This window comes from Salmo salar, chromosome 09 (genome assembly GCF_965601325.2).
Source record: "Salmo salar chromosome 09, fSalSal1, whole genome shotgun sequence".
Lineage (NCBI taxonomy): Eukaryota > Metazoa > Chordata > Actinopteri > Salmoniformes > Salmonidae > Salmo > Salmo salar.
Window position 1 is genome coordinate 100,681,019 of NC_138299.1, and position 17,543 is coordinate 100,698,561.

Below are 17,543 nucleotides of genomic sequence, written 5' to 3' on the forward strand. Positions count from 1 at the left end.
TGTAGGCCAAATCATTTGGACACTGCAGACGATTTTGTAAGACCAAATTTCAGAATGTCTCATGGTCTGACAAACACTGCTGTAGCTCTGTCACCATTCACCACAGATGCGGAAGTGCGACATAGGCGGATGAGGTTGATTGAGACGCATCCAATGATATCTCTAGTTTAAACTGAAGGCTTTTGATAGGGATTTTTTATTATGCTAATTCGATTTCCATATGTGTTCATGCTCTCTTTTTCTCTTTCTCTTTCTCTCTTTCTCTCGCTCTCCCAGTCTCTCTCTCTCTCTGTCGCTCTCTTTCTCTCTCTCTCTGTCTCTCTCTTTCTCTCTGTGTCTCTCTCTCTGTGTCTCTCTCTCTGTGTCTCTCTCTCTGTGTCTCTCTCTCTGTGTCTCTCTTACTTTCTCTCTCGCTCTTTAATAATAACAATTGTGATGTAGCAGTTGAGAGAGCAGAGAAAGAGGAGGGCCAGTCGTTTACCAATCACAAGGGTTTCCCCACCTCCCTCCCTCCCTCTGACTACCAATCACAAGGGTTTCCCCACCTCCCTCCCTCTGTCTTTAAGCACGCAAACGGTGGGCAAAAAAAAGGTGATAAGCAGCTTTGAAACGCGTTCCCGCTGAATCAGGGTGAGTGTGTTCGACACAGACACAGACAGCACAGCATTGGCTAACTCTCTCTCCTCAACAGACACAAACAGCACAGCATTGGCTAACTCTCTCTCCCCCACAGACACAGAAGCGAGTGTCTCACAACCAAAGCAAACAAAGCCTTACTAACGTGACGAGAGGGAGACTCAGGGAGACACGACTGACTGCCTACTCTCAGGGAAGAGGAGGAAGCTGGAGACACTTGACTTACCAACACCCCAATCCAGAGAACCTGGAGGGAGGCAATCCTTCCCTCTGCATACGCTGAGGAATACACCCTACACCACAACAACAACTACAAGCCTGAGAAGAAGAGAGACCAGCGCCAAGGTCTTTCTCTTTCTCTCTTTCTACCTCTCTCTCTCCTGCTGTGGAGCTCTGTACTCATCTCTCCAGTCCCTCAAGGTGTTCTGCTGTCATCATGTCAGAAGGAGAAGAATGTCGCTCTCCCATCGGTCTGGACTGCTGCTCCTGCTGCCTGGACCTGGCCAACTGTGATGACCCAGCTGGAGGTGGAGGCGAGGGCAGAGGCAACAGCACCCCCCTGATGGGAAGCCCCACGTCGCTCAGCCACTTCCGCCAGTTCCGGGAGCAGCTGACGTTCCAGAACCAGAACGTGAACACAGACAAGCTGAACAGCATGATGAGGCTGGACTCTCTGGAGTCTGTGGTCAGAGACCCCTGTTACCTGCTCAACGAGGGCATCTGCAACAGCAACATCGACCAGACCACGCTGTCCATCCTGCTTTTCTTTCACAGGTACTGTACTTCACCTCTATACACCGCCCATCCTCATTCTAATGTTGTTATGTCATTCTGAGGTTCCTTCTCAGCCTTTAATTCATCCTGTTAAGTTGTTGATACATGAAACAACATCTCTTCACATTATCTCACTCATTACTGTGTCATTATTACCGTGTCATTATTACTGTCATTATTACTGTAATTATTTCTGTAATTACTGTACAATGTAATCATTATTGTGATTACTCATTGTTATATTGTGCTTACAGCAGTAATCCTAACCAGCCCTATGTCTTGCCATACCCTAAGTACAGTGTAAGTGCAATTTAACGATGAGTAACTTCAATACTGTCATTGTACTTACAGTAAGATTAATAATCATTCAATATTTTCACTGTACTTACAGGTACATTAATAATCGTTCAATATTGTCACTGTACTTACAGGTACATTAATAATCCTTCAATACTGTCACTGTACTTACAAGTACATTAATAATCCTTCAATACTGTCACTGTACTTACAAGTACATTAATAATACTTCAATACTGTCACTGTACTTATGGGAACATTAATAAACCAGGCACTGTTAAGTAAAGAGAGACCCTTCCTCCTCCTAATCACCTGAACTGAAAGTGGTTAAACCATCCCTTTCCCCGTTCTGTTTTACTATACACTTTCACTTTCTGATGATGTACTTTTTCAATGGTAATTTACAAGGAATGTATTGGTGTTATGCCTGTCATAAACACAAATGACAACAATCATTTTATCAACATAATCAAAAACATTAATACAACTATTCTATCTTAAATCAATTGACCAAAGAGGGTCTTTAAAACCTTACCTCTAGACGTAACTGTAAACACAACACATCACAAAGACCTATTTGTTTTTGTTCTGAAAGACAGCTTGTCATATTGGACTCAGTATTCATTAGCTTGGGTGGGTTGCAGAAGGCTTATTAACCTATACTACGGTTGGTTTAATTCAGGGTCACACAGAGCAGTTTCTTGGTAGTCTTAAACAAATCTACTTTGAAACAAAAGTTTACACCTCACACACATGGTTATGGGCTGATATAGAGTTGAAATGTATTCCATTTTCAGTTTGCATCCCAATATGACACTTTATGTACATCACAGAAGACTGAAATATAACAAAACCGTTTGACATAAAATCACTGGATTTTCTTCAGGTTCTGCAAAATAATGTTTATTAATAATTAAATTACGAATCCTATTAATAACATTCCACTCATGAAGCTACTAAGTCATTTGACTACAGGAAAGGGATCACAATAGACTTACTCCTCTCTCATCGTGGCCAAATTGTAAATATAAATCACAGGTTTATTTGGAAACATGCTGACGTGTTAGTGGGGATTTAACAAGTCATGCAGCAGATTACTGCCAGTTCACATCTATGTTTGGAAACCCTAGGAATGACTTAAACTCAGTTCAAATTAAAATGACCAAAATTACCATTGAAACTATTCCATAGCTCCACAGCATCATTGCTGTGCTTCTGATTCACGAAAGTACTAACAGTACTGTCTATACACACTAAAAGTACTAACAGTACTGTCTATACACACTGGAAGTATTAACAGTACTGTCTGTACACACTGGAAGTAATAACAGTACTGTCTATACACACTGAAAGTAATAACAGTACTGTCTGTACACACTGAAAGTACTAACAGTACTGTCTATACACACTGAAAGTAATAACTACTGTCTATACACACTGAAAGTAATAACAGTACTGTCTATACACACTGAAAGTAATAACAGTACTGTCTGTACACACTGGAAGTACTAACAGTACTGTCTGTACACACTGAAAGTAATAACAGTACTGCCTGTACACACTGGAAGTAATAACAGTACTGTCTATACACACTGAAAGTAATAACCATACTGCCTGTACACACTGGAAGTACTAACAGTACTGTCTATACACACTGGAAGTATTAACAGTAATAACAGTACTGTCTATACACACTGAAAGTAATAACAGTACTGTCTATACACACTGAAAGTACTAACAGTACTGTCTATACACACTGAAAGTAATAACTGTACTGTCTATACACACTGAAAGTAATAACAGTACTGTCTATACACACTGAAAGTAATAACAGTACTGTCTGTACACACTGGAAGTACTAACAGTACTGCCTGTACACACTGGAAGTACTAACAGTACTGTCTATACACACAGGCATGTTTGGTTTCTGAGCAGTAAAATGTGAAGGCCTACTGAGAAATATCTTAGCTAGGACAGGGAGGAAGACATTATGTCGACAACGTGCTCCGTCATCAACGGCGACGCCACCTTTGACCTCCATATACATTGAACTGGGAAGCATTAATGTCAGCGAAGCAGAGATATTGGTTAAAAATGTATGTCAGAGAAAAGTGCGATTATATATTTAATACGTATTTCAAAATATATATTACACGTAATAGATAATTATGTAATAAAAAAGATGTTTGACTTCTTTTCATTGTTGTGACCGAAGCATTCTCCTTTGACCTCAACCTCAAATGAACCATCATACACGGGTTCTTGGAAATGTCTGAAAACCAGGAAACTACTTGGATTAGAAGGTATTCTGTAACACTTCAATCGTGATGAGTTGTTATGCCTTAAAAAGGAATTTTAAGACTTGTCGTGGAAACGTATGACTCCGTTAGAATCTCTATTACGTCTTATAATGATCCTCACAACTTCAACAAAAAACTGCCGTTTTTAATCAGCGAAAATGTTGACACATAGAGAGACAAAAATCCATAAATAATTATACCTGCAGGCTTTAAATAACAAGTCATCAAATCATCAAGCCCAGTATGATTGGTGCAAGAACTGAAACAAGTCTAAACACAATACACATACTGTAGCCTATTTGGGTGAGAACAGTTTTTATAGATGTGTTTACATTAGGTGTGTTGCTCAATGGAGTGTTATGAGAAACGCTGCCAAACTTCTGGCACCATTAAGACTGAAGGTTGGCTGCCAGTGTCATTATCACAGCTTTATTCTCGTCAAATATGTAACTTCACTTCATGGCAGCTTTATTCTTGTCAAATATGTAACTTCACTTCATGGCAGCTTTATTCTTGTCAAATATGTAACTTCACTTCATGGCAGCTTTATTCTTGTCAAATATGTAACTTCACTTCATGGCAGCTTTATTCTTGTCAAAGATGCTAGCATAAATAACTTAATGACAAAGTCACCAAGAGTATCCATGTAACTCAGCTGTTAAAGTACAATGTGTTTTATTGTGTTGGCAGTCACTTCTCTACTTGGCATTGATTGTACTAGCTACATATCCTTCAGAAACGAATAATACCCATTGGCTTATTGCACATTATGTTGTGTTACAGCCTGAATTCAAAATTAGTAAAATATTATTAAATGTTTTACCCATCTACACACAATACCCCATAATGACAGTGAAAAACATATTTTTGAATTGTTTTGCAAATGTATTGAATATGAAATACAGAAATATCTCATTGACATAAGTTTTCACACCGTGAGTCAGTACTTTGTAGAAACACCTTTGGCAGCGATTACAGCCACGAGTGTTTCTGGGTAAATCTCTAACAGCTTTCCACAACTGGATTGCGCAACATTTGCCCATTATTCTTTTCAAAATTCTTCAAGCTCTGTTAAATTGGTTGTTGGTCATTGCTAGACAACCATTTTTCAGGACTTGCTGTCACGCCCTGACCTTAGAGATCCTTTTTATTTTCTATTTTGGTTAGGTCGGGGTGTGACTAGGGTGGGTTATCTAGATGTTGCATTTCTATGTTGGCCTGATATGGTTCTCAATCAGAGGCAGCTGTCTATCGTTGTCTCTGATTGGGGATCATATTTAGGCAGCCTTTTCCCACCTGTTGTTTGTGGGATCTTATTTTGAGTTAGTGCATGGTGCACCGCTGTTGTCACGGTTTGTTATTTTGTTTATTGTCTTGCGAAGTTTCACATTGCCATAACAAAGAGGTTGAATACTTAATGACTCAAGACATTTCAGCATTTACATTTTTTATGAATTAGTCCAAAAAATAATAATACATAATTCTGCTTTCACATTATGGAGTAGTGTGTGTAGGCTACTGACCAAAAAAATTAACACATTTTAAATTCAGGCTGTAACACAACAACATGTGGAGAAAGTCAAGGGGCGTGAATACTTCCTGAAGGCATTGTACATTTATCTCTTGTGATGATATAGAGATTATAGAGATAAGAGGAGAGTACATTGGAAGACCTATCACTATTCCATGTAACTGTGTGTGTTGTTTGCAAAGGGAACACTCTGTTCTTGATGTATTTATGATAGCTGTGGGTGTGTCGGGCTTATAGGACTATTGCAAAACAGGGGTCAAAAGCCTTTTGGCTAAAGCCACTGTGATCAACTGGTCCTTCCTCCCTTTTCAGAGTTGAGCAAATTTCCTGCAGAAACTAAGATACTTGTTTATGCCAGGCGGTACTTTATTCATCACTAAAAACACATGATTTGTACTTGAATATGATGAAGGGGTGTTAAATGCTGCAGGGCGGCCATATACACTGAGTGTACAAAACATTATGAACACCTGCTCTAACCATGACACAGACTGACCAGTTGAATCCAGGTGAAAGCTATGATCCCTTATTGATGTCACTTGTTAAATCCACTTCAATCAGTGTAGATGAAGAGGAGACGGGTTAAAGTAGGATTTTTTAAAGCGGGTGAATGGGCATGACAAAATATTAAAATGCCGTTGAATGGGGTATGGTAGTCGGTGCCAGGCACACCGGTTTGTGTCAAGAGTTTTTCACGCTCAACAGTTTCCTGTGTGTGACAAGAATGGTCCAACACACAAAGGACTTTCAGCCAACTTGACACAACTTTGGGAAGAATTATGGTCAACATGGGCCAGCATCCCTTTGGAATGCTTTCAACACCTTATAGAGTCCATGCCCTGACGAACTGAGGCTGATCTGAGAGCAAAAGGCGGTGGTGGGGGGGACAAAATATTAGGAATGTGTTCTTAATGTTTTGTACACTCAGTTTACAATGGTCTGGATTGCAATGGGATGGTGAAAGAAGTGTGCAGAGGGAGTAAAACATTTAGGACAGAGGTCTACAGATAGAACGGCTTCCCCTCCACCTGGAACCTCCGTATACCTGCAGCCTTTGGATCTGGCACAGTGTGAGGGTGTGTACCCTGGCGTTGCCCACATTGACCTGTGGCGGCACGATGTTGGTAGTGAGACAGAAGGTAGTTGTAACGAGGACACCAGTCTGCAGACAGAACACTCAGCCTAGTACCTGGAACCTCCCTATACCTGGTCTTTGGAGCTGGCCGTCTCCTCTTCCTGCCAACGCAACTGTTGGATTTGTGTGTATTGTTTTGTACTGTTAGGTATTACTGCCCTGTTGGAGCTAAAAACATAGAACTGTTTGTTCTCAACCATCGTGATTTTGTTTTCTGTGGAACTAGTTTCTTACCAAGACAGATTAATCATTAGGGTGGATCAAGTTGTAACTAGGAGCTCCCTCATGTAGACTACACCCACAGACACACCCACACCCACACACACACACACACACACACACACACACACACACACACACACACACACACACACACACACACACACACACACACACACACACACACACACACACACACACCAAATAAATAAAAAACACAAACACACACACAGACAGACAGATGGACACATGCAAAACTCTGTGAAAATTAGAAATGTGATTCTGTGAACACAATAAATAATTAAGAGTAATGAAATGTACACTAGCCATCGCGTGTTAGTGAGTTAAAAGGGGAAGGAGAAGAGTAGAGCTGGCTGAGTTGACGTCTACAGGATTAAGACGTTCTTCAGATATTTTTGGGTCATCTGGGCCAAGAATGTAAAATTGACTCAAAGACTTTCCAGGTGTGTGTTTGTAAGTGGTCCTTCTGATGAGTCCATCCTAACCACTCCACATAATGACATGGTCTCACCAGTCATTTAGTTCACTGGGGGGGGGGGGTTGTTAGAAGTCTATGTCTGCTTCCCAAAATGGTACCCAATGGGTCCTGGTCAAAAGTAGTGCACTATATAGGTCATACGGTGCTATTTGAGATGTGAAGGAGCAAGTGGAACAGTGGGCTGTGGTAGCCATGTTACGTAAAATCCTTGGTAGGGTCATGAGAGGCTGCTGGCTTTCTGGCTCAAGACGCTTTTCCATGCTTTCCTTTGAATGTGGCTTTGAAAAAACAGATCTGTGATCCAACAGGATGAATGGGGGGAGGGGGGGGGGGGGGTAGTTGGCTTTGAGGAGCTCTGACTGCAGGCTCTGAGGCTATTGCCTTTAGAGAAGGAACACTAGCTTCTAACGCTGGCAGCGTTAGTGAGCTAGCGTTTGTTATAAACTCATTGACATGGCCACCTCAAGCAGTGAGACCCACGTTACATCAGCAACAAAGCTTTTTGGGAATTTGGCCACTGTCCAGTCAGTGAATTAGCATGCTCTCCAGACGGGAAAGAATACACTCATCCTGTCACTTAAGAGTTGAATGTGGACAGCAGGTCCCTCGATGAAGGCAGACCATTTGAATAGATGTGCCTGATTTCTAAAAGCAGTGAACTCAAACACAGCAAACTTTGAATAGCAGCAGCTCCTCTCGTCACATGACATCTCAGACAGACTGTTGATGTAATATGTGATCTACAAACGTATCATACCGTTGACAGACTTACACTGTGAAGAACATCCAATGTATTTAACAAAGTACAAACAAGGTTGTCTACAGAACCAGATACGGTACACAATACAATATGGGTGGCAGTTAGCCTAGCAGTATGGGCGGCAGTTAGCCTAGCAGTATGGGCGGCGGGGGTAGGGAAGGGAGTAGGGAAGGGGGTAGGAACAGGGGTAGGGAAGAAGGTAGGAAAGGGAGTAGAGAAGGGGGTAGGAAAGGGAGTAGGAAAGGGGGTAGGAACAGGGGTAGGGAAAGGGGTAGGGAAGGGGGTAGTGAAGGGGGTAGGAAAGGGAGTAGGGAAGGGATTAGGGAAGGGGCTGTAGGAAAGGGAGTGGGGAAGGGGTAGGGAAGGGGATAGGAGGTAGGAAAGGGAAAGGGAGTGGGGAAGGGGTAGGGGTAGGGAAGGGGGTAGGAAAGGGGTAGGGGGTAGGAAAGGGGGTAGGAACAGGGATAGAGAAGGGGGTAGGAACAGGGGTAGGGAAGGAGGTAGGAGGGGGTAGGAGGGTGGGGTAGAATACAGGGAGGGTAGAATACAGGGAGGATAGAATACAGGGAGGAAAGAATACAGGGAGGGTAGAATACAGGGAGGAAAGAATACAGGGAGGAAAGAATACAGGGAGGAAAGAATACAGGGAGGAAAGAATACAGGGAGGGTAGAATACAGGGAGGAAAGAATACAGGGAGGAAAGAATACAGGGAGGAAAGAATACAGGGAGGAAAGAATACAGGGAGGAAAGAATACAGGGAGGGTAGAATACAGGGAGGAAAGAATACAGGGAGGAAAGAATACAGGGAGGAAAGAATACAGGGAGGGTAGAATACAGGGAGGGTAGAATACAGGGAGGAAAGAATACAGGGAGGATAGAATACAGGGAGGAAAGAATACAGGGAGGAAAGAATACAGGGAGGGTAGAATACAGGGAGGAAAAGACAAGAGAGAACAGTCACAAGCAGTCGGGACCAAAACACACGCACGCGCACGCACGCACGCACATGTACGCACGCACGCACACACATGCACGCACACGCACACGCACACACACACACGCGCTTACATACACACACACACACACACGTGCATACATACACACACACACACACATAAACACAGGGAAAGCAAATCAATTGTTAGACTATTTAATGAACAATCAAAGACAAAATAGAAGATAGATATATACACCCTATTCCCTATACTGTATAGTACACTACTGTTGGATTCAGATATAGAGATCTACTCAAGGTGAAGTCTTCAGGAAGTCCATTATGAGCCAAGGAGTTAGAGTCAAGGAGTCAAGGAGGTAGAGATAGTGAGGGGCTGTGTGAGTTCGACTCAGAGCAGTACAAAAAGATATTGTGATGGTGTTTTAATGGACGACTCGTTGAGTTACAGCATTGTTGTGACTTTGTGAATGGCTTTTGGTGCTGTGCCAGGAGATGTCTGGCAACAATGTGGTGTCCTTGTATTATGGTGGTGTGCGTGTGTGTGTGTGTGTGTGTGTGTGTGTGTGTGTGTGTGAGAGGTGTTCCCTTGTTCTCTATGTCTGGTTCAGGGTACCATCAGGAGTCATCTGTACGGGGTCTCCTTCAGACCCAAACGGAGTCACTCTCAGTGGGGGACAGCAGTCGCCGTGGGCCTCCTTCACCATCACCAGCCAGGCCCTGTCAGTGGGGAAGGGGCCCTGTCAGTGGGGCCAGGCCCTGTCAGTGTGGAAGGGGCCCTGTCAGTGGGGAAGGGGCCCTGTCAGTGGGGCCAGGGCCTGTCAGTGGGGAACGGGCCCTGTCAGTGGGGCCAGGCCCTGTCAGTGGGGAAGGGACCCTGTCAGTGGGGCCAGGCGCTGTCAGTGGGGCCATCACCACATCAGCAGAGGCCATCAACATTATTTATCCACCAATACAGAGATCAACTCATACAGAGATCCACTCATACAGAGATCCACTCATACAGAGACTCACAAGCAGACAGGCAGACAGAGATCCACTCATAGGTACTGTCAGTAGTAGTAGAGTAATGAGTAGACACTGTCAATAGTAGTAGAGTAGTACTGAGTAGACTCTGTCAATAGTAGTAGAGTAGTACTGAATATATACTGTCAATAGTAGTAGAGTACTGAATAGATACTGTCAGTAGTAGTAGAGTAGTACTGAGTAGACACTGTCAATATTAGTGGAGTAGTACTGAATAGATACTGTCAATAGTAGTAGAGTACTGAATAGATACTGTCAATAGTAGTAGAGTAGTACTGAGTAGATACTGTCAATAGAATAAAGAGACTACTGATATGCTGACCTCACCCTTCGTTTGTCCTTGAAGCGATAAGCCTAATTATAATAAGACAGTTTACGCTCCAAGGGTCATTGTATGAATCAGCTGCTGTTCACTGTAATTCACTGCCTTGTGACCCAGTCTACGGGTCTCAGCTCTGTGTTGATATCTCACCATGCCCCACTTGATGAATAAGCTTCTGTTTACATCTAATAATGACAAACTTGCCACTTCTTGCTCTGTTGATGTACAACAGTGGCTTACAAATAAGATTGATACTTAGAAAAGATTTGGTAGAGCAGGAGGGAAGTGATATTGAGTTATTCTGTGAATAACATTATCTCTGTGAAGAACTCGTTATCTCTGTAAAGAACTCGTTATCTCTGTGAATAACTCGCTATATCCGTGAAGAACTCGTTATCTCCGTGAAGAACTCGTTATCTCCGTGAAGAACTCGTTATCTCCGCGAAGAACTTGTTATCTCCGCGAAGAACTCGTTATCTCCGTGAAGAACTCGTTATCTCCGTGAAGAACTCGTTACCTCCGTGAAGAACTCGTTACCTCCGTGAAGAACTCGTTACCTCCGTGAAGAACTCGTTATCTCCATGTAGAACTCGTTATCTCCGTGAAGAACTCGTCTTTATTTTGAGGACACAGATTACTTTTTTTCAGTTGGACTATAGTGCAAACTTTTTCTTGAAAACAAATCTTGAATGGCTCAACTCTGCCACACTATCATGACTTCAGTCTTGGGCAGAATTCCACAAAAACCAAAACAGTCCCACCCATTGGTACAGTACCCACTGTACCCAAGAAAGCATAGTACAAAGCCAACACCCCCATATGTAATAGTAATCAGTATTCCAAGTCATATCAAAAGGTTCTATATTTTTTGAGGGGGTTTGCCAACTTCAAAAGACGCAAGGGAGTGCCGCCACCACCCATCCATTACAATCTATGTCTCATTGTGATTGGTCTGCCTGTTGGTGCAACACATTCAGCTAGGACATTCTAGTTGGAATGGAAGGGAGTGTGTTTTTTAAATTCAGTGGCAGAGGTTGAGTGGCGATAACTGGCTGTAGTGTGTGTGTGTGTGTGTGTGTGTGTGTGCTTGCGTGTGTAGTGGTAGAGTGGCGATAACTGGCTGTAGTGTGTGTGTGTGTGTGTGTGTGTGTGCGTGTGCGTGTGTAGTGGTAGAGTGGTGATAGCTGGCTGTAGTGTGTGTGTGTGTGCTTGCGTGTGTAGTGGTAGAGTGGTGATAGCTGGCTGTAGTGTGTGTGTGCGTGTGCGTGTGTCTTATCTGCTTGGACTCAGGCTCAGTCTGGCACGCATTAAAGATAATGAAACAGGCTGTAAACACAACACGCCCCTGTCAACACATAGAACACCAGCCGTCCAACAGTACCTCGGTATTTAGGGCTAATATAATGATGATATAAGAGTCTTGAAACGGTTTTTCCTTTTCAGTTAGCCAGTCAGGAGATATTGCACAACCAGAACATGAGAAAGTTACACTTCACAGAAACAGTGTGCTATCTATCCCTCAGGCTGTCACGTAGACGACTCAAACAATGCACGATGTATGGAATACAATGCAATTTTGGAAGCATTCAGTACACACAGATTATCCCTGTCCTGTTGGTACAAACAGGCGACAGGACAACATGACTGGCGACAGGGCAACATGTTCGCAGGGGGTAGACTTGGTCTGGTCTGCCTTGCGACACCCCAGTGATGTCACAACCCGTTGCTTGGAAAAGATGCTGTAACGAGAAGGAAAATAATGACTTCTGTATTCCGTTCTACATGTTTATGAAGTAATATTTTCCCTAACAGGAAATATGACATATACATTTGCAGTAATGTGTTGTTAAGTTGTTAACATGCATGTCACTATAAAACTTGGTTATTTGTGGGTCATTGTATTTTTAATATAGATTGTTTTTTGTAAACAACTTTCCAACTCAGTAGTTTTCCTGGACTTGGACATATAATGATTGTAACGAAGTCCCCAAAACACAAGTCTCTTGTAACGGCATGAGACAGATGAAATGAATTGTAAGTCGCTCTGGATAAGAGCGTCTGCTAAATGACTTAAATGTAAATGTAAATGTAATTGACAAGAGAACAGAATGTCTCTCCCCCAGTGGCTCATAAAACAAATTAAACAACAGGCCACCTCATTAGACTCTGTCTCAGGCCACCTCATTAGACTCTGTCTCAGGCCACCTCATTAGACTCTGTCTCAGGCCACCTCATTAGACTCTGTCTCAGGCCACCTCATTAGACTCTTCTCAGGCCACCTCATTAGACTCTGTCTCAGGCCACCTCATTAGACTCTGTCTCAGGCCCCCTCATTAGACTCTGTCTCAGGCCACGTCATTAGACTCTGTCTCAGGCCACCTCATAAGACTCTGTCTCAGGCCACCTCATAAGACTCTGTCTCAGGCCACCTCATAAAGACTCTGTCTCAGGCCACCTCATTAGACTGTGTCTCAGGCCACCTCATTAGACTCTGTCTCAGGCCACCTCATTAGACTCTGTCTCAGGCCACTTCATTTGAACTTAAGTGATAATTACTCCACGTCGTTTCCCCAAATTCATTGTAGAAACTAAGTGGACACTAGAGAAGACTCTTTCCATTCCTGATGCTGTTTTTTTTGGGTGGAGAAACAGTTGGGCAAGTAGCGTACTTCACAAGAATTCAGCGATCGTTTCGTCAGACTTGTGTGAAATATGTCATTCTGCACCCATCGAGAGTTCTCACCCCTCCCAAAGCATGCCACTTTGCATCAGAGGGCGATGGTCATGCAGAGATGTGCTGCTCTTGTAGGAGCTCCAAGAAGATGTGAATGTGAAATATTTACAATGAAAAGGTGAACACTTGTAGTCTGGTGCCAGATCTGTTTGTGCTGTCTAGGCAACTTTGGCAAGATAGTACAAACCGATCTGCGACCTGACATGAAAGTTTAATTATGAATCACTACATTGGACTGGTCCAAAGCGAAGTCTGACGAGTGAAGATGTAATTAAATCTTCAATGTAATGAATCTACTTTCCTGTTGTCTTTCCATGGTTCCATAGCTTCCCACTTTCCTGTTTTCCTTCCCCTGTTCCGTCGCTTCCCACTTTCCTGTAGTCTTTCCATGGTTCCATAGCTTCCTACTTTCCTGTTGTCTTTCCATGGTTCCATAGCTTCCCACTTTCCTGTTTTCCTTCCCCTGTTCCGTCGCTTCCCACTTTCCTGTTGTCTTTCCATGGTTCCATAGCTTCCTACTTTCTTGTTGTCTTTCCATGGTTCCATAGCTTCCCACTTTCCTGTTTTCCTTCCCCTGTTCCGTCACTTCCCACTTTCCTGTTGTCTTTCCACGGTTCCATAGCTTCCCACTTTCCTGTTGTCATTCCACAGTTCCATAGCTTCCCAATTTCCTGTTGTCCTTCCATGTTTCCATAGCTTCCCACTTTCCTGTTGTCCTTCCATGGTTCCGTAGCTTCCCACTTTCCTGTTGTCCTTCCACGGTTCCATAGCTTCCCACTTTCCTGTTGTCCTTCCATGGTTCCGTAGCTTCCCACTTTCCTGTTGTCCTTCCACGGTTCCATAGCTTCCCACTTTCCTGTTGTCCTTCCACGGTTCCATAGCTTCCCACTTTCCTGTTGTCCTTCCACGGTTCCATAGCTTCCCACTTTCCTGTTGTCCTTCCATGGTTCCGTAGCTTCCCACTTTCCTGTTGTCCTTCCACGGTTCCATAGCTTCCCACTTTCCTGTTGTCCTTCCACGGTTCCATAGCTTCCCACTTTCCTGTTGCCCTTCCACGGTTCCATAGCTTCCCACTTTCCTCACCCTAATTTATTTCTCCATGGATGACTCCCAAACAGCCCCCTATTCGCTATTTAGTGCAAAACTTTTGGCCAGAGCCCTATGGACCATGGTGAACAGTGGTGCACTATTCAGGAAATAGGGTACCATTTGAGGCCCAGCCTGTGTGTATTCTCCATGTGTTCATCATAGTGTTTTTTGGGGGAGGAGGTTGGAACTGTAGGCACTGCCACTGGGAAGCTGGAAAACTGAGAAGGTTCTGGAAACTCTCCTGGGGTTTTTAGGAAATCTTCTGCCCCTCCTAGACTGCATTAGCCAGCCTCTCTCTATCACTCATCATAGAGAACAGGACACCACCCAACCCATACAACCCCCACCAAGTCCAGTCTTGATTTCCACAGTAATGAGGCAGATTAGGCAGGTCCACTTCAGCCATTTGACTCTCTCTGAGAATGAAAGAAGTTATTCATCCAGGCCATTCCGTGCAGACTACAGAAGAGTAGAGAACGGGGAGTAAGTTGTTTGCCAAGTTCTTTTGTAAGCCTATGATTGTATCTGCCAATAAAATAAAAACTTTTCAGGGCTAGCTGAGCAAAAATAACAAGATGCATCCTGTCTGAGTCTTCACATCTGTGTATTGTTTACAAGAGCAAGTCGTTATATGGGTACAGGGTGAGTACAGGGTGGGTACAGTGTGGGTACAGCGTGGGTACAGGGTGGGTCCAGGATGGGTACAGTACGGGTACAGGGTAAGTACAGGGTGAGTACAGGGTGGGTACAGAGTGGGTACAGGGCGGGTACAGGGCGGGTACAGGGCGGGTACAGGACGGGTACAGGGTGGGTACAGAGCGGGTACAGGGAGGGTACAGGGTGTATGGGGGCAGCATTAGGCATGTGGGACTGTTGGTGTGTACACTATACCCCTATGTGTGTGTTTCTGTTGCCATGTCTGTCCAAATGGCACCCTATTCCCTAAATAGTGCAGCCCTGTGGGCCCTGATCAGAAGAAGTGCACTATATAGGGAATAGGATGTCATTTGTAGACAAATCCCATCTTTTCAGAACAACTATGTACACTCATTGGTGATGCCATTTAGCCTGTACTGGCTGGCTGACTGGTGGGCTGGCTGCATTCTTTCCACTGAGATGTCATGGCAGTGATTCACCATTGCAGCGATGCATGGTGATGGTCACTTAGTTTGTTTACGTGCTACAGAGGTTTAAACAGACTGAATGAGGAGTAAACAGGACAAAGAGCAGAGGAACACAGACACAGAGAGTAGAGCTCTGGAAGGAACACAGACACAGAGAGTAGAGCTCTGGAAGGAACACAGACACAGGGAGTAGAGCTCTGGAAGGATCACAGAGACAGGGAGTAGAGCTCTGGAAGGAACACAGAGACAGGGAGTCGAGCTCTGGAAGGAACACAGAGACTGGCTAATGCAGGCTTAGTTAGGAGTGATGTAGGAATGTGAAACATGTCTCTCTCTCTCTCTCTCTCTCTCTCTCTCTCTCTCTCTCTCTCTCTCTCTCTCTCTCTCTCTCTCTCTCTCTCTCTCTCTCTCTCTCTCTCTCTCTCTCATCCATATAGCTCTATAAGGACTTGCATTGCTACGGCTGGGGTGATCCAGGGAGAGAGTTTCTCAGGCCAGGCTGCAGTGAATACAAAAATACCTTTCTATCACGTAACTGGATGAAAGGTGTCATACAGGAGACGTTAAGTTGATGGGGAAGTAGGAACACGGTGACGGAAGTTATGTTTCACTTGACTGAGGAGAATATTGTAGTGGTTAAAAGGCAGGGTTTAGATCACAAATGTTTCTATACTGAACAAAAATATAAATGCAACATGTAAAGTGTTGGTCTCATGTTTCATGAGCTGAAATAAAAGATACCAGAAATGTTCCTTATGCACAAAAAGCTTCTTTCTCTCAGTTTTGGAAATTTGAATGCACAGAAATACAGAGACGAGATCCTGAGGTCCGTTGTTGCGCCATTCATCCACCGCCATCACCTCATGTTTCATCATGATAATGCACAGCCCCATGTCGCAATGAGCTGTACACAATTCCCCAAAGCTGAAAATGTCCCAGTTATTCCATGGCCTGCATACTCACCAGACATGTCACCCATTGAGCATGTTCGGGATGCTCTGGATTGACGTGTACGACAGCGTGTTCCAGTTCCCACCAATATCCAGCAACTTCGCACAGCCATTGAAGAGGAGTGGGACAACATTCCACAGGCCACAGGTCAACAGCCTGATCAACTCTAAGTGAAGCAGATGTGTTGCGCTGCATGAGGAGGTGGTCACACCAGATACTGACTGGTTTTTTGATTCCCACCCCAACTTTTTTTTAAAGGTATCTGTGACCAGCAGATGCGTATCTGTATTCCCAGTCATGTGAAATCCATAGATTAGGGCCTAATGATAATGAATGTATTAAAATGGACTGATTTCCTTATATGAACTGTCACTCAGTCAAATCTTTGAAAATTGTTGCATGTTGCGTGTATATTTGTGTTTGTTATATGTTTGAGAAATGGAGGAATGGGACACTACTCCTAACCTGTCACATTGTCCACGGGATGTTTCCTTTGATCCAGTCTGTCTATTTCATTAGTAAAGGTTTCTTTAACTAGGTGTTTTTATGTGTTGTGGGTATTAACACTGTGTGTGTGTGGGGGGGGGGGGGTTTGGTTACACCTGCCAGGGGTACTGTATATACCACTCTGGTTTAACTCTAAGGGTCGTTGGTCTCTTGCTCTGGCTGCCTAATCTGCTTTGACAAGGTGACAGTAAAGCCTTATAGGGGTCAACTAAGGTCCTACAGTCTCACTACACTGGCACCTTTCTCTTGGTAGAGAGGCCATCACATCACAGTCCACACTGGCACCTTTCTCTTGGTAGAGAGGCCATCACATCACAGTCCACACTGGCACCTTTCTCTTGGTGGAGAGGCCATCACATCACAAGGCAATTGTGTTTTGTGCAGTCAGTCAGTCAGAGAGTCAGTCAGCGAGTCAGTCAGCGAATCAGTCAGCGAATCAGTCAGTCAGTCAGCTCACCTAAGGTACTAGGAGTTCAGCCAAGACTGCTACTATCAGAGGAAGGACAGCAAAATAACAGCTGTGTGAGGCGAGCCCTCCCTCCCTCTCCTCCCCCCTCCCTCCCTCCCTCACTCTCTCTCCTCCACCTCCTCTTTCTCTTCCTCTTTTGTCATTACTCTATTTTGGTGTTATTTTTGCTACCCTGTCAGGCACCTGGAGATACAGGGTGAGGTCTCTCCTCACTTCT

At 44.0% G+C, this 17,543-nt stretch overlaps 1 protein-coding gene across 1 annotated transcript in view; it reads left to right on the top strand.

Moving 5' to 3' along the window:
* Positions 1 to 553: 553 nt before the first annotated feature.
* Positions 554 to 17,543, top strand: part of tsc22d3 (TSC22 domain family, member 3) — a 48,950-nt gene continuing 31,960 nt past the window's right edge. The window contains exons 1-2 of the mRNA XM_014213268.3: positions 554 to 630; positions 734 to 1,410. Coding sequence (XP_014068743.1) covers positions 1,073 to 1,410 — 338 coding nt within the window. The 5' untranslated portion in view covers positions 554 to 630; positions 734 to 1,072. The remainder of the gene's footprint in view (positions 631 to 733; positions 1,411 to 17,543) is intronic.